Here is a 17,647-nt window from a genome sequence, read left to right as displayed (position 1 = left end):
CCATCCCTGTGATCACACATGTAAAACCCCGTGGACAGAGTTTTTTCCCTGTAGTCTCAGTTGTGGCTCTCAGAGCCATATGGAGGCTCTGTGTCCTCTGCAGACTGCCAATAGTACTGTCCATGTCAAAAGCAGTGTCCCCATACTGTTACTGCCTCTTCTGGGGACTGACAATGTTCACATGGTCTCCCTGGAGCCCACAAACCATCTGCAAAGATATTCCTGGAATGGCCAAACCCCAAGGTTCTTGAGCTGTTGGGATCCCATAGCACAAGTGAGTTTATGCTCCAATAAGCTGCTTAGAAGCAGCTATAATGTAATTATTACAGTCCTTTTCCCCATGGCTGTGCAGCAATGTCATAAACATGGAGTGATTATTTAATTATAAAAAATATTCTGGTAATTATTCATCAAGATGCTGATGATACTGAATTCACAGCAGAACTGTGATAGGGAGAAAGTGGCTGTACTTCACCAGAATGAATCTTCTTGGTAGCAACTTCCACATCAATGTGAAGTAAAAAGGAAATAAAAAGTGCAAGAAGGAAAATGGTGTCTTATTCTTAGTCATTTTTGAAACCATCCTCCTAATTCCAGACTTGTGTCAGTCTCGTGTGATAGATGTGATAATATCTCAAGACAAAATAAAAGCATATTTCTTTTTTACTATTCTGCTCCAAGGAAAAAAGACAAATTATGCCTTGTGAAGAAGCAATTTGCTATAAAGTGTAAAAATGCTTTAATATTAATATTTTATAATAAAATTCATGACATATTTATAAACACTCTATCAAGCATTTACAACTGAACCACAGCTGAGAGCTTGGACTGGAATAAATAAGCAAGGACACAGCTAGTATGAAATATACAGCTTAATTTTTATAATTGTGTGTGCTTTATTCTTTACACAAATGAAATGGATGCGCAGATTATTTACACATAACAGGAGTGTAAGCTGGACAGGGTGTTTTGTAAACTCCAGTTCAGATTCTGAGTACCCCACACTACAGCTGGACTGAGAAACATCCTGCTAAAGAGACGCACGCCGGACATTGTGCTGGAGGGAGCAGCTTGGTGCATACAGGCTGCTGCACTCAGAAATTCAAACTGGCCAATTCAAATTTAGGAGCACAAATCCAGAAATTAAAAGGCTATCCCACTAAGAGCCAACAGTGTTGCCCTTTTTTTTTCCTTTTTTTTATGCTTTTCCCCCCCGCACCAAAGATCTTGCCCGGGATGCTGGCTCCCAAGCCCAGAAATGCTGTTTTATATCAGGGCAAGTTGCCTGTGCTGTAGGGCCAGAAGGTGTAAGCTGCTAATGTGGTGTGAGAGATAATGGATCGCCTCTCGTGCTTTTCACCTTAAAAGGGCCAATGAAGTGGTAGTTCCTATAGCTCTTGGTAAGATGTCAGTGCAGCTGAAGCCTTCTGCAAATCCATTTGGCCCCTGGGGTCTTTTTGTTAGCAATTTCACAGCACTGGCCTCAAAAGGGTCTCGGTCCATGACTTGGCCCTCTGGGTGTTACAGTAAAATAAGCAGTAAATAATGATGGAAAGTGCTGAGCCGCTGTTTGATCAGGTGGCCTTGGTGTTTTACAGAGATGCAAAAAAATCAGTGGGATGAGGAGGATGGATGTTTAACTTCAGGTGGTACAAATGGGATGGACTCCATTGAAATCAGAGGAGTGACTGTGATTTTCACCAGCTGAGGATCTAGGCTAGCTATATGCTGGATAGAATTTAGATATTATCTGTTGTTAGCTTTGATGCTGATTTGTGTCCTAGAATGGAAACTTTCATTTTTTAGCATAATAACCTCATCCTTATTCCTGAACCAATTGACAAAATGTCTGATTTTTAATGGGAAAGAAAAAGATTTATTCCACCAAGGAAGGGGCTTGAATGCAGTTGCACAGTGAACCACATGCATAACATGACAGGCAAGATGTTCAAGAGGGAAAATATTGAGTTTAAAAGCTGTGAAGGATAAAAGACTACTTTCTGTGAACACGGCAGATATTATGGCTTTAAATCTGCATCTGAAAAAGGAGGTTGATACTTTTTCCTCAACACAGTTTTTCCTACAAATATCCTCATGTGTTTTTACTCACTGAATCCTCTGCTCAGGGATACAATTTGAAAAACAAAAACTAAAATATAAGCAAACCAAAACAAAAATACAATTTGACTGGGTGCTGATGAGCGAGTAACAGTGAAAGTGTAATGCCAACAATTTCTCCATAGAAAACTAATGTAAATTGGAAGGTGGATGTTGTGTACCTAGGACACTGTTGCTGGCTCGTAGTGGTTATTAGCTCAGGTACCACACTGCTCTCCAGGAAGAGGATTTGTAATTTCAGTGCAATGGAGAGATTTCTTATCCTTGACTTTCACCGAGTGGTTCTTAGGACCCTATCCACGCCGGAGCATCAAACCATGCTAGCTACAAACACAATTACATCACAGAATATTGATCTAGAAACAGCCTTTACTACCAAAGAAATTACAAAGCGCTAGCATGGACAGGGTACCTCTGTAGGAAGGGGGATTAAGCAAAAAAGAGGCTCTTCCACTGGTCAATGGTCAGACTGTAAGACCAGTGAAGAAGTGCCATTCCACTGAGTCCTGTTAGCAAGCTCTCAACGAGTCAGTGCATGGAAGATTTTTTAGTTTTTTTGTTTGTGGCAAGGAAAAATAATTAAGTTGTAATATTGCACATCTGCACAAAGCTAGCAAGATGTCATTGTGATCATTCATGGGTGGACAAAAAGCTGTGATAATTTTGATTCTGCTTAGACCCTATGGTGCTACACACTGTGCCAGAACATGAGATATAGCACCAGGGGTGTGATCTGGCACTTTTCCTAAAGGGTCCAGCATTTGCATTGGTCTCATGGTTAGACGCTCCCAAGTCTTTAACACGGACAGAAAAGGAATCTGATTATGCTAAGCTGTGTTAGCACCAATATGGAGTGAGGAGCCAATTGCTGTGGTTTGTGAGTTTGGACTTCTTTTTCACCAGATGTAATTTTGCATGAGTCTTATGCTTTTCTTCCTCCTCCCACTACCACCCAGTATGATCTGAACAGCTGCAATGCAAAAATGGACTGCAGCTCTTAGGATGCTGCGACATGGAACGCAAAACATCAACACACAAAACAAATGAGAGTACAAGTCCTAAGGGAAATAAGACCTCTCACTGATTCTCTTGACAATTTGTTTTTAAATATATGTTTTATTTAAAAAAAAAAAAAAAAGAAGAAGTGCAATGTCAACTCTAAAATGGAAGCACAAACAACAGACAGGGAAAAATAAATAATGTTACTACAGTAACCAAGGACTGATGGAAAAATTGATTGTACTCAGCCGTAGTGTTACTGTTCACTGTAAAGCACAGCACATGACAAAGCAAAACAGTTACTAGTAGGATAGTACCATAAAAGGCTGCATGCTGAACTAAGAAACAAAGAAGCAGATGTGATTGATTGCTTAAAAACAGAGCTGAAAATTAGAATGAAGTTCCTGCTTTAGGATACTTGGTTTTTCAGGTCTGGTGGACTATTTCCCAACCTGGGGCAATAGTATTTTGCTAGCATGGAAAAATCCATGGCTTCCAAAGATCTGGGGTCACTCTGTGGACTTCTGCAGAATTATCCAAAATCAAAGCATTCATTAATTAATACTAAAAAAAAAAATTATAGCCCTTCTGGTTACAAAGCTCTTCGGGAGACTTAACTGAAACCCTTGTTTATAAAGCTGCGCTGACCAGGCAGGAAAAATAGTTAAAGAAGTGTGAACTTCTCAGAGTTACCATAGTTGGGCAGTAATTGTGAGAGGCCCGCTCAAGAGCCCATAAAATGCCCGTGTTTTTAACCCTGTCACTGCTGGTGGCTTTTGCAAACATCCAGCTCGTCACGCTGTCCGCGGAAGGTGCTGGGTAGCCCTGTCAGCTGGACAGGGTCTAGAAGTGTAAGCTTCAGACAGACAAGGGCCAGAGGAGTCTATTTAGCATTTGCCCTTAAGACATCCGTAAGCATTAGGGCTGCTGTAGCCACCAGCTATAAGCATTGCACTCCTGCAGTGCAGCGGAGGCAGGAGTGTGGGTTTTATAGAGAACATGGTCCAGCAGCAGCAAAGGCAATTCAGTTTTACTGTCATAGCATCTGTTGCAGTTGTCCCCTTGTAAGTCAGTGAGGAATGGCATCACTGTACAGAAGAAGGGCAATGTGAAATGAGAAAAAAATTACCTCCTTCTCCCCTTCTCTACACCCCAGACTGCAATTCCACAGACTTTCCCCAAATCCCTCACAAATGTCTATTGCCTCAGCTTTTGCTTTTAAGACCCTTGTTGACTGTGAAATGAATGAAGATACAAGTTAGTTGGTGACCTGCCTGCAAAGAAAGGAAAGATCAAATGCTTTTGTTATTTCCCTGAGGGAAACAGGAAGAGTCATAAAACATTTGGGGATTAAGGGTGCCTCCTTCCTAAGAGAGAAATTATTAGCTGCGTTTAAGCATTGACATTTTGCTTCTGAATAGTTGTCCCTCTCAAAGATGCATTATCCTTTTGTGTTCAGAAAATTCCTACAGGGCAGTGAGTTCAAGAGATCTTTCCACAGGAGTTCATCATGATTAAACAGAGGCAAGGGAGAGGATTAAATTGAAAGAAAAAAAAGATGACAATTACTACTTAAGGAATTTTCTTGCTTGCCATTAATAACAGAGAATCTGTTATGGAAGAGGTATAATGCAACTTGATGGTCCTCTTTACATTTGACAGTCGCACAAGGGTGTAAATATTTAATCTTTCAATTAATTAATCTTTACAAAATATCTTCACAAAAACATTTTACCTATAGAAATTAGTTTCTATACATCAATATATTTTTTATTTTTATAAATTATTCCATCTTTAAGTGCCTTCTATCAATATAAATGATAAAATAGACAATCAAAAATTTTAAAGCTTTTCCCAGTTGTATCCCTCCTTGTTAACATAGGTGCTGTGAATCCTCATACATGTGTCTGTCTGCATGGGAATGTGTTTGAGTGCACATGTGTGTGGTGCGAAATGCTTCCATCCTCTCCCACCCCTAAACACCATTAAAATAAACCATATTGTTGGTAGTTCCTGATGCAATAGTGCTTCCAAAGGGGGAAAAAAAAAGCTTGACTTGGTTTCAGAAATCAAAAGATGTGCATAGTTACCAAAGTCGAGGTGTACCAACTACAAATGTGCAATGACAAGCTTGGAACAGGACCCACCTCCCAGTCAGGTCACAGAGTGTCCCAGCAGTGACCTCAGTAGGAAGTGGACCAAATACTCTGAGCTTGATTTTGCAAGGTGCGTGTGGCCCTGATCTAGCAAAAATGCTTAAGCCTGTGCCTAGCTTCGAGCACGTGAATAGTCCTACTGGAACTGGTGGGACTGAACGGCATAGGGAAGGGTCACAAGTGACTCCAAGTCAACAGGCTACTCATGTGTAGGAACTGGGGTCAAGTGCTGAGCGCCTTGCAGGATCAAGCCCTCTGTGAGGTTCAAGAGCTGGGAACTTCTCTAAAGCAATCAACACACTGAGCTCAGCCATTGAAATCGATCAAAATGTCCGCGTGGGCACAGGAGGTGGCTTAGCTCCCCTTGACAGAGGGTCTCCATGTCAAAAGTTTATACCTACTACTCGTGCTCTGAGCACACAACAGATTTGCTTTATATGGTAGAAGTCTTTTTGTTCCTACCCTTTGACCCATCAGTGTCCTTCATGGCTTCAAACACTTTGTGTTGTACATTCATCAAAATTCACATTGACTGCAAAGAACATAAATGCAACAAAAACAGGAAAGCCTCCAAATAGTATATTATAGTTTTCTTCTAAATATTCTCCCGTCGTAATCAGAGGTGCAGTGGCTAATTTATAATTTTTCCTTTGAAGGAATCCAGATGAAAGGCCCAGATTGTTCTTCAATTACAAGTTTGCATTGATTATATATATCTTCTAAGCTATCTCCTTGGACAATAGCTGCAGTAGAGAAAACATATCAATATTTCTTTTAATTGATATATACGGCATCCAGTGTCAACAGATCTTCAGCACACTCATAGAAACTCATAGAATGAGAAGGAATACTGGCATACTGAGATGTTTATGGAAAAGTCATACCCCTGCAGATCACAACTAAGTTCAAATCAATGGCACCTGCCTGTGGCAGAAACCCATCCCACTGCTCATACTGAGAAGACTGAGCCAGGTTAGTTCAGAGAACTGGCACTTCTGTCCTGGGGAGGGCAGCACAAGAGATCCTCCTACTGCTGGAGGTCAAGCTTTACACTTCATTCAATTTAGAACCTACTTCAACAGTGGGCAGCAGCAGATTTGCAACTTTTCTGATCTGGTTATAATATAAAATAATATGTATAATATTTGGTTATATTATAAAATAATATATATATTACTCTTGGCTGTTGAGGTTAACAAGATCAGGCCCAAGCTGACAGAAGGTAAAGTAACTGTAACACAAAGCACAGTGGTTGTCCCTAATTTCCCTCCACATAAGATACTCCTTCAGGACATCAAACTTTTGAGGAATCAAGTGCCTCAACTGCTCTTGAATTTCAAGGAAACAATACTCTCAAGCCAGAAGTCCTTGCTCTGGGCACACTGTACTGATAGGTACTCTTAGCTCAAAGACAGGGTTGATCCAGCAGTTTTGCAATAAAAGACTGTATCTTGGGGGAAAAAATGGTATTAATAAAAACTTACCTGTGAAATATTCTCCAAATTCTTGTTCTAATTTAATTGCTCGATCATAGGTTTTCTTTGCTTGCTCCTCTGTAAGACGTTTATTCATTTCCCTAGAAACATGGAGGAAGTAATCAAAAAGCTTAGATTCTTGCTAGAATAGTTTTCAAAAGGCATGCTCAGCTGAATCACAGATGGATTGAGATTGGTAAAAGAATGAAATGGTAAAATTCTGGACAGCTTCAATATTTTCAATTTAATTTCATTCTTATGTAGTACAAAACTACTTCTTCAGACTATTTCCCATTTCACTTTTCTTCACCAAATTTTTATCTTGGGTTCACTACTCTACATTCTCAAACAAAATACAAGGCCTGAATCTGGCAGCTGCTAACTGAGATAGACTTGAGATATCAGGAGCTCATAGACAGGTCTGGAATCCAGGATGTCCCATAGTCTGAGCATTCAGCACTCCTGCCTGAAGCTCCTTCAGGAATCTCTGTGTCTCCCAGACTCAGCTGGTGGTCTCAGATGGATAACGTTGTACTGACTGCTTATTGGCTGCTAATAAATATAAAAACAAAGATAGAAGGTAACATTCTGGTTTCTTCAGAGTTTTGTTATTTGATGGAGCATTTATGTTTCAACAGAAACACTATTTAATAACTTCAAGAAATGAGTTGTCTTGCCCATGCATACTCAGGTATTACATGCTCATTCACTGCCTTATACTCATATGCCTGTAGATGTCCACATTATCAATAATAAATAGAGTTTGCTTGTTCTAGCATTTTTTCCCAGTGTAGGTTAATTTTTTTCTTAAAACATGACAGATATTTTCTGAGGCAACTAGGAGAGCATAAATCTGATTTTATGCTTTGCACTGAATCATATGATTATGTGGTAATGGACTGTATACAGTATGCCATGGGTGATGCATGTAGGAAATTATGGACATGAAAGTGAAAAAAAAAAAAAAAAGCTCTATGAAGTGCACAACAGTATGAACTTGCTACAGCTAACACCTACTTGACTTCTGAAAAACATCCTGGGAGATGTCCAGGATGTGAAAAGGAGTTTCCAGAAAAAAACCCCCTGCCTACCTATATAAGTAACTATATAGCTGGGAACAATGTTTAGAAAAATCTCTTGGCAAGTAGTAATGCCATGGAGAAAGCAGGTTTATAAAATGAAGGCTAAGAAATATTTATTTTAAATTTTATGTCAGTTATTTGTAAATTATATAAAAAGGTTTAATATAATCCATGTGTTGTTCTGCTGAATGTGTAATAATACTAATTCTATTTATTGGAAAGATTGCTATCTAATTAGGTTGACTTCACATCAGCTACCCCTGCTTTAGGTGACTGAACTAAAACTCTATCTTGTAGTGGGACAAACCACTGCGAATTCTTAGGCAAATGTAACATTTTGATCTTATGGTCACTTAACCAATATTGTAATGCTGACAACATCCTCTTCCTTTCAGATCTGTTTCTTGAGAAGTCTTCCTCAAGATCTTTAAACAGATCTTTAAACAGCAGAAAAGATAATACAAAGAAGTGTTTAAAATAGGAAGTACTTTGAAACAGGTAAAAATTTGCATTACACTTTCAGGTGCTAGATTTGCCTGGGGTATAAAACCGTGCTAGTTGTATTTCTGACTCCGCCCATTCTGTGCCCTTAGACGAGAGGATGGAGAAGGGGAAGGACCATGATGTCCATTTTTCATGATGAAATTAAAGTGCTGTCATACTGCAGTCCCTTCTATTTCTTATTTCTTAGCTGGGGACTGGCACAGCTGGTGAATTCAAAATATAGTGCATATTTTCCAAGATTTTCCTCCTCTCCCAGTGAAGAGCTCACTCAGGTGGGTTCTTTCTTACTTCCATTTCTCATTCCCATGATCTCACCACTGTCCACCACCCATCTCTCATTCCTCTAGAGAGAGAGGCTGATTGGAGGGTATGAAAAAGCATGCCTCAGGGTGGAGTCATGTAGGAGTGGGAAGAGAGGAATGGAGGGAGGGAGGGAGGGGTGATATTTACAGCAATGGCCACATGTTCTTTCAAGTGCAGGTGCAAACTTGATTTATGCTCCTTTCACTCTTCTTATCTCCCCTTCAGATGGCTGCAAATGAGATAAAATGAGTGACTAAAACTTTATGCACTAATTTTGATGAAAGATAAATCTTTTGTCTTTGTTTCTCTGCATCTTATGATTAGAAATTTTTTTTCTTTTGTGTTTTGACTTTGCTTTTGAAGTCAAGTTGCTTATTTCAACCCATTTGTATAAACAGGAGTAATAGTTATGACAGATAAGCCTATAATTTTTTGTGTTGCAGTACTTACATACCTAAAAAGGACTGAATCACAGAATCATTAAGTTGAAAAAGACCTGCAAGATCATCAAGTCCAACCTTTGACCGATCATGATCTTGTTAACTAGATCACAGCACTGAGTGCCAAGTCCAGGCATTTCTTGAACAGCCCACTTGTTTTATTGTCCTAAGTGAAGTATTAGCATTCCTTTGGTTCAATAACAGAATGATTGTCATAATATTTTGCATCTTTATAACACCATGCAGTCTATTCAAGGATTTGCTGTTCTAACATCAAATCAACAGAGCCTTTATGTTATTGCCACTTTTCTGGTTCTGCCTGATGTATTTTTCAGAGTAAGGGCCACTTTTATTTATGTTTTTTTTTTTTTAATTACTCCAGAGGCAATGCCAGCATAAAACAAATAATGGAAATGTTTTATGAATGGGAAAACTGTATCTCTATACAGTTAAAAAAGATCTCTGTTAAAACAATCAGTGCATAAGGCAGACTATCAGACTACCCTTCCCCTTCTGTACAGCAACAAAATCAGAATATTATTGAAATGTAGGCAGGAAGAAAAATCAGGAAGTCAGGATGGTGCTGTGCAAGTACCAGATATTGTGCATAATTCCTTGTAATGTGGCTGGACATACAATAAGCTCATTGTGAAAGGGAAGGTCAAGAAGAATGAATATTCCAGGGATGGGTTGTGTTGGAATTCTGTAGATCTGTGACCAGTGGCTGCAGGTACACTGCTACCATCACCAGACACGCATCTGTCACAGGAGGAGGAGTGCCAGCATTTTAGCTGTCAAACACAAACCTATGGCACTACCTGGCATTTGCAAAGCAATGGTGGGGGGGGATCACAGAATCATGGAATCACTGGGTTGGAAGAGACCTTCAAGATCATCGAGTCCAACTCATGCCCTAACACCTCAACTAAACCATGGCACTGAGTGCCACATCCAGTCCTTTTTTAAACACATCCAGGGATGGTGACACCACCACCTCCCCAGTCAGACAGTTCCAGTACTTGATCACTCTTTCCGTAAAAAAATTTTTCCTAATCTCCAACCTCTATTTCCCTTGATGCAGTTTGAGGCTGTGTCCTCTGGTTCTGTCAGTTGCTGCCTGGAGAAAGAGACCAATCCCCACGTGGCTACAGCCACCTTTCAGGGAGTTGTAGAGAGTGATAAGGTCACCCTGAGTCTCCTTTTCTGCAGGCTAAACATCCCCAGCTCCCTCAGTTGTTCCTCACAGGGTTTGTGTTCCAAGCCCCTCACCAGCCTCGTTGCCCTCCTCTGGACGTGCTCGAGTGTCTCAATGTCCTTCCCAAACTGAGGGGCCAGAACTGGACACAGCACTCAAGGTGTGGCTTCACTAATGACAGGTACAGGGGAAGGATGACCTCCCTGCTCCTGCTGGCCACACTGTTCCTGAGAAGGGCCAGGATGCCCTTGGCCTTCTTGGCCACCAGAGCACACTGCTGGCTCATGTTCAGCTGGCTGTCAGTCAGTATCCCCAGGTCCCTTTCTGCCTGGGCACTGTCGAGCCACACCATCCCCAGCTTGTGAGGTTGCAGGGGCTTATTGTGGCCAAAATGCAGGACCCGGCACTTGGATTTATTGAACTTCATCCTATTGGGCTCTGCCCATCCATCCAACCATTCCAGGTCTCTGTGCAGAGCCCTCCTACCTTCCAACAGATCAACACATGCTCCCAGCTTAGTGTAGTCTGCAAATTTACTAATGAAAGACTCGATCCCCTTATCCATGTCATCAGTAAAAGCACAGAATTGGCACAGAGTTCAAAATTTCACCCCTATCACAGCAAATTAAGCTGATAGCTCTTGCATAATTTTATGGGTACATGAAAAACAACTTGATAACCATATATTTTATCTTGAGTTTTAACTCAGAATGAATATCAATTCCATATTTCCTCCTCAGCCTTCTCTCTGTGACACTAGATAATTCCTGCTCCTCCTCCACCAGCAGGATGGAACCCAGAATCAGGCCAGCACTCCAGCTGAGGCCCCAGTAAAACAAAATATCAGTCTATTGTGTCCTTACACAACACTGATATGAAATACAGCCCACAATGGCAAATTCCTTGTTTTGCAACCACATTACCCATCCATTCCTGTAATCCACCCCAACTGCCAGATGCTTTTCTGCAGTGCTATAGCTAAATTACTCCCTGCTTGTACTCATGCCTTTCATTGTCTCTCCTTTGTCTGTGTGGAATTTCATCTTACTGATCTTACATTGAGTTTTAATCTTATCCCCCAAAGTATGTGCCACCTTGGACAGCCTTGGCAGCACAGAGCTGATGCCTTCTCTTTCATTCTTGTAAGTTTTAGGTTTGCCCATCTCCAGTCCCATGGCTCCTTGGCTATCCTCTTACAGACCTGCAGGTAGATGAAGGGCTGGTGAAGAGGAACACACCTCAAGTCTGACACAGGTTTAACCACTGGTTTTGTGCCCTTGGCCAGGCTGTAAACCCCAAGAGCACCTAAGGATGCAAAGGACAAGCCAAGCTGTGTGAGTGAGTCCCTGGTGAAGTCGCTGCACAGGTTGGAGCAAGTACACCAAGCACTGGCAGGGAGTCCTTTGTGGTCCAGCACATAATCCCACATGTGCCAGTCTGAAAGGTTCAAAACTATGGCTTGTTCCTTGAGATACCAGGATACAGTGGATGACAGGTTCTGAGGGCACTCTTCCTACTTCATCTCATTATTGATAATTTTAGAGAACAAGCCAAATGTAGACTCAAGACCTGTGTGGTGCCACCCGAAATGAATCAAATGCTTGAAGAAGTTTATACTCACATCAGAGGCTCCCATGATTTGGGCTTAATGAAGATAGCAATGGGATAGAGTTGTGCAACTTGTAGTCGTTTGATAGCATTTCCTGACACATCAAGTATACAGTGCTTGCCCTGTTGGAAACAGATGAGCATGTGTTTATTTTTGCAGAATTTGCTGCAGATCAGCCAAAAGATAGGAAGCAAATCTGTGAAGCAGTGCCCTGGAATGGGGCCATTACTGGCACACCAGGGAGGGGCTAGCCCAGGGTATGCGGTCTGCTACTCTACGTTCTTTCCTTTGCTTTGGTGCCAGTGTAAATATGCACTGGTGATATGGGAACAAACTTGGGATTTATTTTTTACTGGGATGAAATTTGCAGGGGCAAGAGGATTTTCTTGAGATGAGGAAAATCAGTTCATAAAAGCAATAGGATGTCCACATCCTAAGTGATTAATTCAGTTCTTGTTTATGTCAAAGCCTCCCTGTGTCACCTGAGGCAAATAATTTAATCTTCCTGTGGTTTGTTCTTTTGCCTCTGCGAAAGTGATTTAGTTTATCTACTCTTACAGAGGGAAGAGTAGAGGCTGTTTTGAGGAATACCTGAGGCATTGTGTTAGAACCCTGAATCTATGGCATTACGTCTAAGTACAGACAGTGCCAAGGATGATGTCATTCAAAGTCAGAGACTCTACTTGTGGAGTCATTATAAAGCCTATAAATATTAGGATGCTGGTTTGCATCAATTTTCTATTTTTGGCAGAGAATCATGTCTGAGACACAGTGTGGAAACAAAGCAGCTCATATTGCACCAGCAATAAAACTACTGTCAACTTACCCTTTCTGCCACAAATCTCACAGACTGGACACTAGTTCCATACAAATTATCATTGTACTGCCCAGCTTCTATAAATTTGTGCTCTTGGATATCTTTTTCCATTTGTTCTCTTGAAATGACAAAATGATAATCTCTCCCATCCACTTCATAGTCACGCTTTGGCCGTGTGGTATCTGCACGAAACAACAGACAGAGGATGAAGAAGTCTGCAAAAACATCTAGAGCAAAAAATGCAGCCATGGTTTGCTCAGTGGGAAATGCTGGGTCTGCTCTAAGTGAGGGCACTTCACATCTGAGAGCAGATCTCTGGCTACTACATATTGTTTTTAATGTAGGTATGCCAATAAAGCTGTCTTTTTGTAGTAATGCCTTCTGATGTTTACCTCCAATCAATACAGGCTAAAATAAAACAAGGGTTTACCAGAATTCCACTTTTTTCAGCAGAATCACACAAAAACCTCAAATAAAAAATGCATTTCATATTTTAAATTTAATGTTACTACTGTGATAAAATGAATTGTGATCTCATTAACTCAATTTAGCCTTATTTATAAGCCCGATTCTGTTCTCTAGTAGTTTTAAGTTAGTGTATTGCCAGAGACAACCATTTAAAATGAAGTACGACTGCAATTAGGCCCTCAAAAAACCAGCAAGCTCTAATTGTCCAAGATATAAATACTCTGTTTAATTCAGAGTCTAACATTGCTTTCCGATTCAACAGTCCATATCTCACACAAATCACAGATTATTGTGTATATTTATTGGTGGATGCTGTGCAATTGAGTTGAAACTTTTACATTTTACTAGATTTCAAACTTTTCAGAATTTTTTTCCCAGATGTTCACAACCTTTAAAAAATTGTTTTAAATTTTCTTAGTTCTTTTCGCCTTTTCTGTCTGATGAAAAAATGATTTTTGTGAAACCCAACTGTGCATAGTTCACAGATGCTGCTTTCGGAGAAATTTACTTAACATGTGGCACCAAGGGACACCATTCACTCAGCTGCAGAACTAGTAGTAGAATCATACTTACGTGGTACACATGACCCAAACTTATCAGGGAACTCAGATATCAAATCATCGTTGATCCGATCTTTCATAGGACCCAGAATAATAACTGGCCTGGTGTAATTAACTGAAAAAACAAAGAATCACATTTTGATGGTCTTACCACAATAATAAATAAATGCACCTAAATATCACTAACCAGAGTTGTTGTCTTTATGTATGAAGTGAAAATTTAGGTGCACATTTTATTGATGAATATTTTAGTTCTTGACATGAAAAAGGGGAATGGAATGAGTACCACTGCAGAGCTCTGTGACGGTCCATGCACAAGTTAAATGACTGCGTAGAAGCATTAGATATATTTGCTGTCACTCAACAAGGCCACTCCCAAATGCTTGCAGAGGGACTCTTCCATGAGGTGTGGAAAGGCTATTGTAGCCTTTTTTTCACCTCAAGTTATATAAGTGCATCCTCCATTAAACCAGATGGATGTGCTCCCATTTTATGTTGCCTTTCCATGTGTTTGTCTACCCTGGACAGTGGCCCTTCTCATGCGATATTTTGCACGTATCACGTGAGAAGCAAAATAATAAAAGGCTTTCCATGTGACAATATTGCAGTAAATCTAGAAAATCTACATCAGTATTTTGTAGACTGATTAATTTTCTGTACTAGAGAAGTCCATGAGAATGAAATGGGGAGAAGAGTCCTGGGAATGTTAAGGAGTGATGGCTTCCAAGGAATACCATAACATCAGGGTTTCTTTCATATGAAAACAGACTGAGAGTCCAAGAAAAGGAAGCCACAGTGAATCTGGGACTGGCAGAGCAAGGCTTACCGCTCTGCTGGCCCCCAAACTCTGAAATTAAAAACATAAGGAAGAGTGATAGAAAAGAAGATGAAACTTACTTTCCTGTCTTGTGACAGGTTCATAAGAAAGGATGCAGTCCTCTTGGCCTCCTGATGAGAGAAGAAAGAGAAGAGATTGAAGCTGATGAGTAACATGTCAGGTACTTAAGTTTGATAAAATGCTTCACATAGAGACAGACCAGGTTCAACACTTCTATCTTGATAAACCTCTCACCTGAACCATTCCAAGTCCATTATAACTTCCAGGTATGGACACATTTTTTTCTTCCCCACCCTCCCCTTCCATGTGTTTCAATTCTGTTTACTGAAGTTGGACTTTTTTATTGATGGGCAACATAGCTTTATTTGTCATTTGATAGAAGGCTGTTTATAAGGATAGTGCAGCAATTTAAGATGCTTTTCCTATTGTTAAGGCCCTAACATATTGCTGCAGAGTAAATCAACAGGCTACCTAGACAGAACAATTTTTATGTACAGAATAGATATATATTTTGGTTGATCGTCCTTCAGCACATAGCTTCCATATTCTAGTGCATTCACAGCCCAACATCTAGCTATGAGTTATTTGTTGATCCTTATCCTTTCCCTGAACACAAATCACAGACTCACAGAATGGTTGGGGCTAAAAGGGACTTTCAGCTTCTGGAAATCATCTAGTCCAATCCCCCCCTGCTAAAGCACCTAGAACAGGTTGTACAGGATCATGTCTAGGCAGGTTTTGAATTTCTTCAGCAAAGGTCTCACAGCATCGAATTGTATTATTGAATACATTTTTCCTCCCTATGCCCTTCTAGGACAGTGCTGTTTCCTCATGATGATATTTAGGGGACTAAAGCAGAGAAATTTGCCATGAGAAACAAGTTACACTATATGGACCATGACTTGGGTGCAGGTGTGCAGTCCTGATGCATCGCTGTCCTCCCATCCAAGGGAGAGAAATAGGAGAGGGAGGAGGATTCTTTACCTACAGCATGAATAATTTCTGCTCATTTCTCTTTCTAGGTCACTGTCACATACTTGGTACCACATGAGAGCTCTGGCAGGTTCTAAATACAAATTTGAAAAGTTTAAAATGATGACTTTATATTTGCTCAGTTCAGGGTTAGTCTCTGAGAAGATCCACAGATGGGTGGAACTGACAGGACTAACTCCTTAGGGTGGGCAACGAAGCCATCATATACCAACCTATTGGAGGGGAGTCTGTTTGTATAAATACCATTTTAAACTTGATATTTGTTTCAATTGCAAACAGATCCACAGTAGGAGTTTCATTTTACTAATTTCAGAAACCTGGGGCTTGAGTGCTTATGTCAAGCTAGTCCCTAGACACCTTTTGGAGCCAATGGCTGCCTACAAATAAGCAAGACATGAGTCATCTGACTTATATTACATGTCTACTTTGTGAGGAGAGAAAACGTCAGAAGTGTGAATTTGTCTCCATTGTCCCCTAACAGCATTTAAACAGCAAAGCCAGATGCAGACATCTGCAGTGAAACAGCAGAATCTCATGGGACTGGCAGTGTCAATAGCAATTGGAGGCAAATAGACAATAATTCTGAAAGTATTGTTCTTTTTTTTTTTTTTTTTTTTTTTTTTTTTTTTTTTTTTTGGTCGGTCTGTGGACTAGTACTTGGCTTTGGCACAGATTTTTAACCAACACTGATAAATGAGCACAGATTTTACTTTCTTTTTTGTCCAGTCTCTGGCGGACACGTTCCCATGCTAAAGCTTTTGGTGCATCCACACCGTAGGGTATGGGCTAGGGAGAAAAATGAGCCTGTTTTACAGATGTCTTGAGAATCTGTGGCTAGGTTGAAGGCAAAGAAAAATTCTCTAGCCACTAAAATTGTGCTGAAGTTTAAGCCATTGGAAAGTGTTGCAGAAAGTATGGAGAAACTTTGAGGCTGACTGTGATATATAAGAACTTAAAGACAGACATCTTCCTGAGGTAAGGATCTTCAGCCCTCAGTTCCAGACTCAGCATGGGAGTGTGACTGGGGAAAAGCTGCATCATTTCCACTAGTTTTCTTTTCTGGAAAAAGGACTAAGGAAGCTTAAATTTCTAAGTGAATAAAGTCTTGCCATGTACTGTCCAGACAAAATCCTGTAGGTCCTCAGAGGCTGTTTTGCGTGTTACCTATAGCAGATGGTACTCTTTAATGATCTCCACTCAGTCAGTACTGCAAGTAGTCCATAAAGTATTAAGTATAATGAAGAGCTCTAGAGTCAATCAATAATCAGGTTGCTATAACCTTGTGATGGCTTTGAGTTGTAAGACACAGTGTGAAATCCATCAGGACACAAGCTCTTATCATTTGCCTAAGCCTCATTTAACACCCACATTAACAGTTTAATTAGCAAAGGTTAGCTGTATTGATCTGGAAAATCTTTGTGACATTTAACAGATAAAACAAAAAGAGAAAAAAAGAAAAAGACCTTTCTGTAGGATTTTGGTATGATCCCCTGTTCTTCAGTAAAATCCCATCAAGTCAAAAAGAGAAGAAGATAAATAAAATAAGGGAATGGAAAACAAATTCCTAAAGGTAATACACTTATGGGTAAAATTATTGGAGAACTTTCACTTTCTCTGGACCACTCCCTACTTCCCTTTGCTCTGGATTTGCCTGTTGGTGTTTTCTCATGCTTGGGAATAGAAGAATAACCTGGGGTTTGTTATAACTCATAACCTCTATAAACTGGGCAGTGAGGTCCTGTGCTGCCAGATAAATTTCATAAGGAGTCCTAATTTAATCTTTTAAAGGGATTTTATGGGGTTTCAGATGGGTAGCTCTGAAATGGACTTAGTGTGATGCCTCTGTTTTTCCTTTTTGATTTGATGGCAGAGAGCCTGTGAAAGTCTCAAACCCAGTTTCACTGCAGACCTGGTAGATATCATGCACTTTTCAGGCATTTTTCATGTAACCCATAAAAAGGCCCCATTTCCTACTGCCTTGCCAGAGCATCCAGGGCTTCCACAGGTCTGGTGTACCTGCACCCATTGTGTGGGTAATAGGCTGGGAGAGCTGTTGTGATCTGCCATGGGGCAGCCTCCATGTAAACACC

The 17,647-nt window shown here is 40.4% G+C and overlaps 1 protein-coding gene across 13 annotated transcripts in view; it reads right to left on the bottom strand.

Moving 5' to 3' along the window:
* Positions 1–715: 715 nt before the first annotated feature.
* The window catches only part of DLG2 (discs large MAGUK scaffold protein 2), an 831,288-nt gene continuing 814,356 nt past the window's right edge, over positions 716–17,647 (bottom strand). For all 13 annotated transcript variants that reach the window (XM_059838484.1, XM_059838487.1, XM_059838482.1 and 10 more), the window contains 6 exons: positions 14,624–14,674; positions 13,740–13,841; positions 12,708–12,880; positions 11,894–12,003; positions 6,758–6,849; positions 716–6,016 (listed from right to left, as the gene is read on the bottom strand). In XM_059838484.1, coding sequence (XP_059694467.1) covers positions 5,910–6,016; positions 6,758–6,849; positions 11,894–12,003; positions 12,708–12,880; positions 13,740–13,841; positions 14,624–14,674 — 635 coding nt within the window. In that variant the 3' untranslated portion in view covers positions 716–5,909. The remainder of the gene's footprint in view (positions 6,017–6,757; positions 6,850–11,893; positions 12,004–12,707; positions 12,881–13,739; positions 13,842–14,623; positions 14,675–17,647) is intronic.

Source organism: Haemorhous mexicanus, chromosome 2, assembly GCF_027477595.1.
Source record: "Haemorhous mexicanus isolate bHaeMex1 chromosome 2, bHaeMex1.pri, whole genome shotgun sequence".
NCBI classification, from domain to species: Eukaryota; Metazoa; Chordata; class Aves; order Passeriformes; family Fringillidae; genus Haemorhous; species Haemorhous mexicanus.
This window is presented reverse-complemented; position numbering and strand designations above follow the sequence as displayed.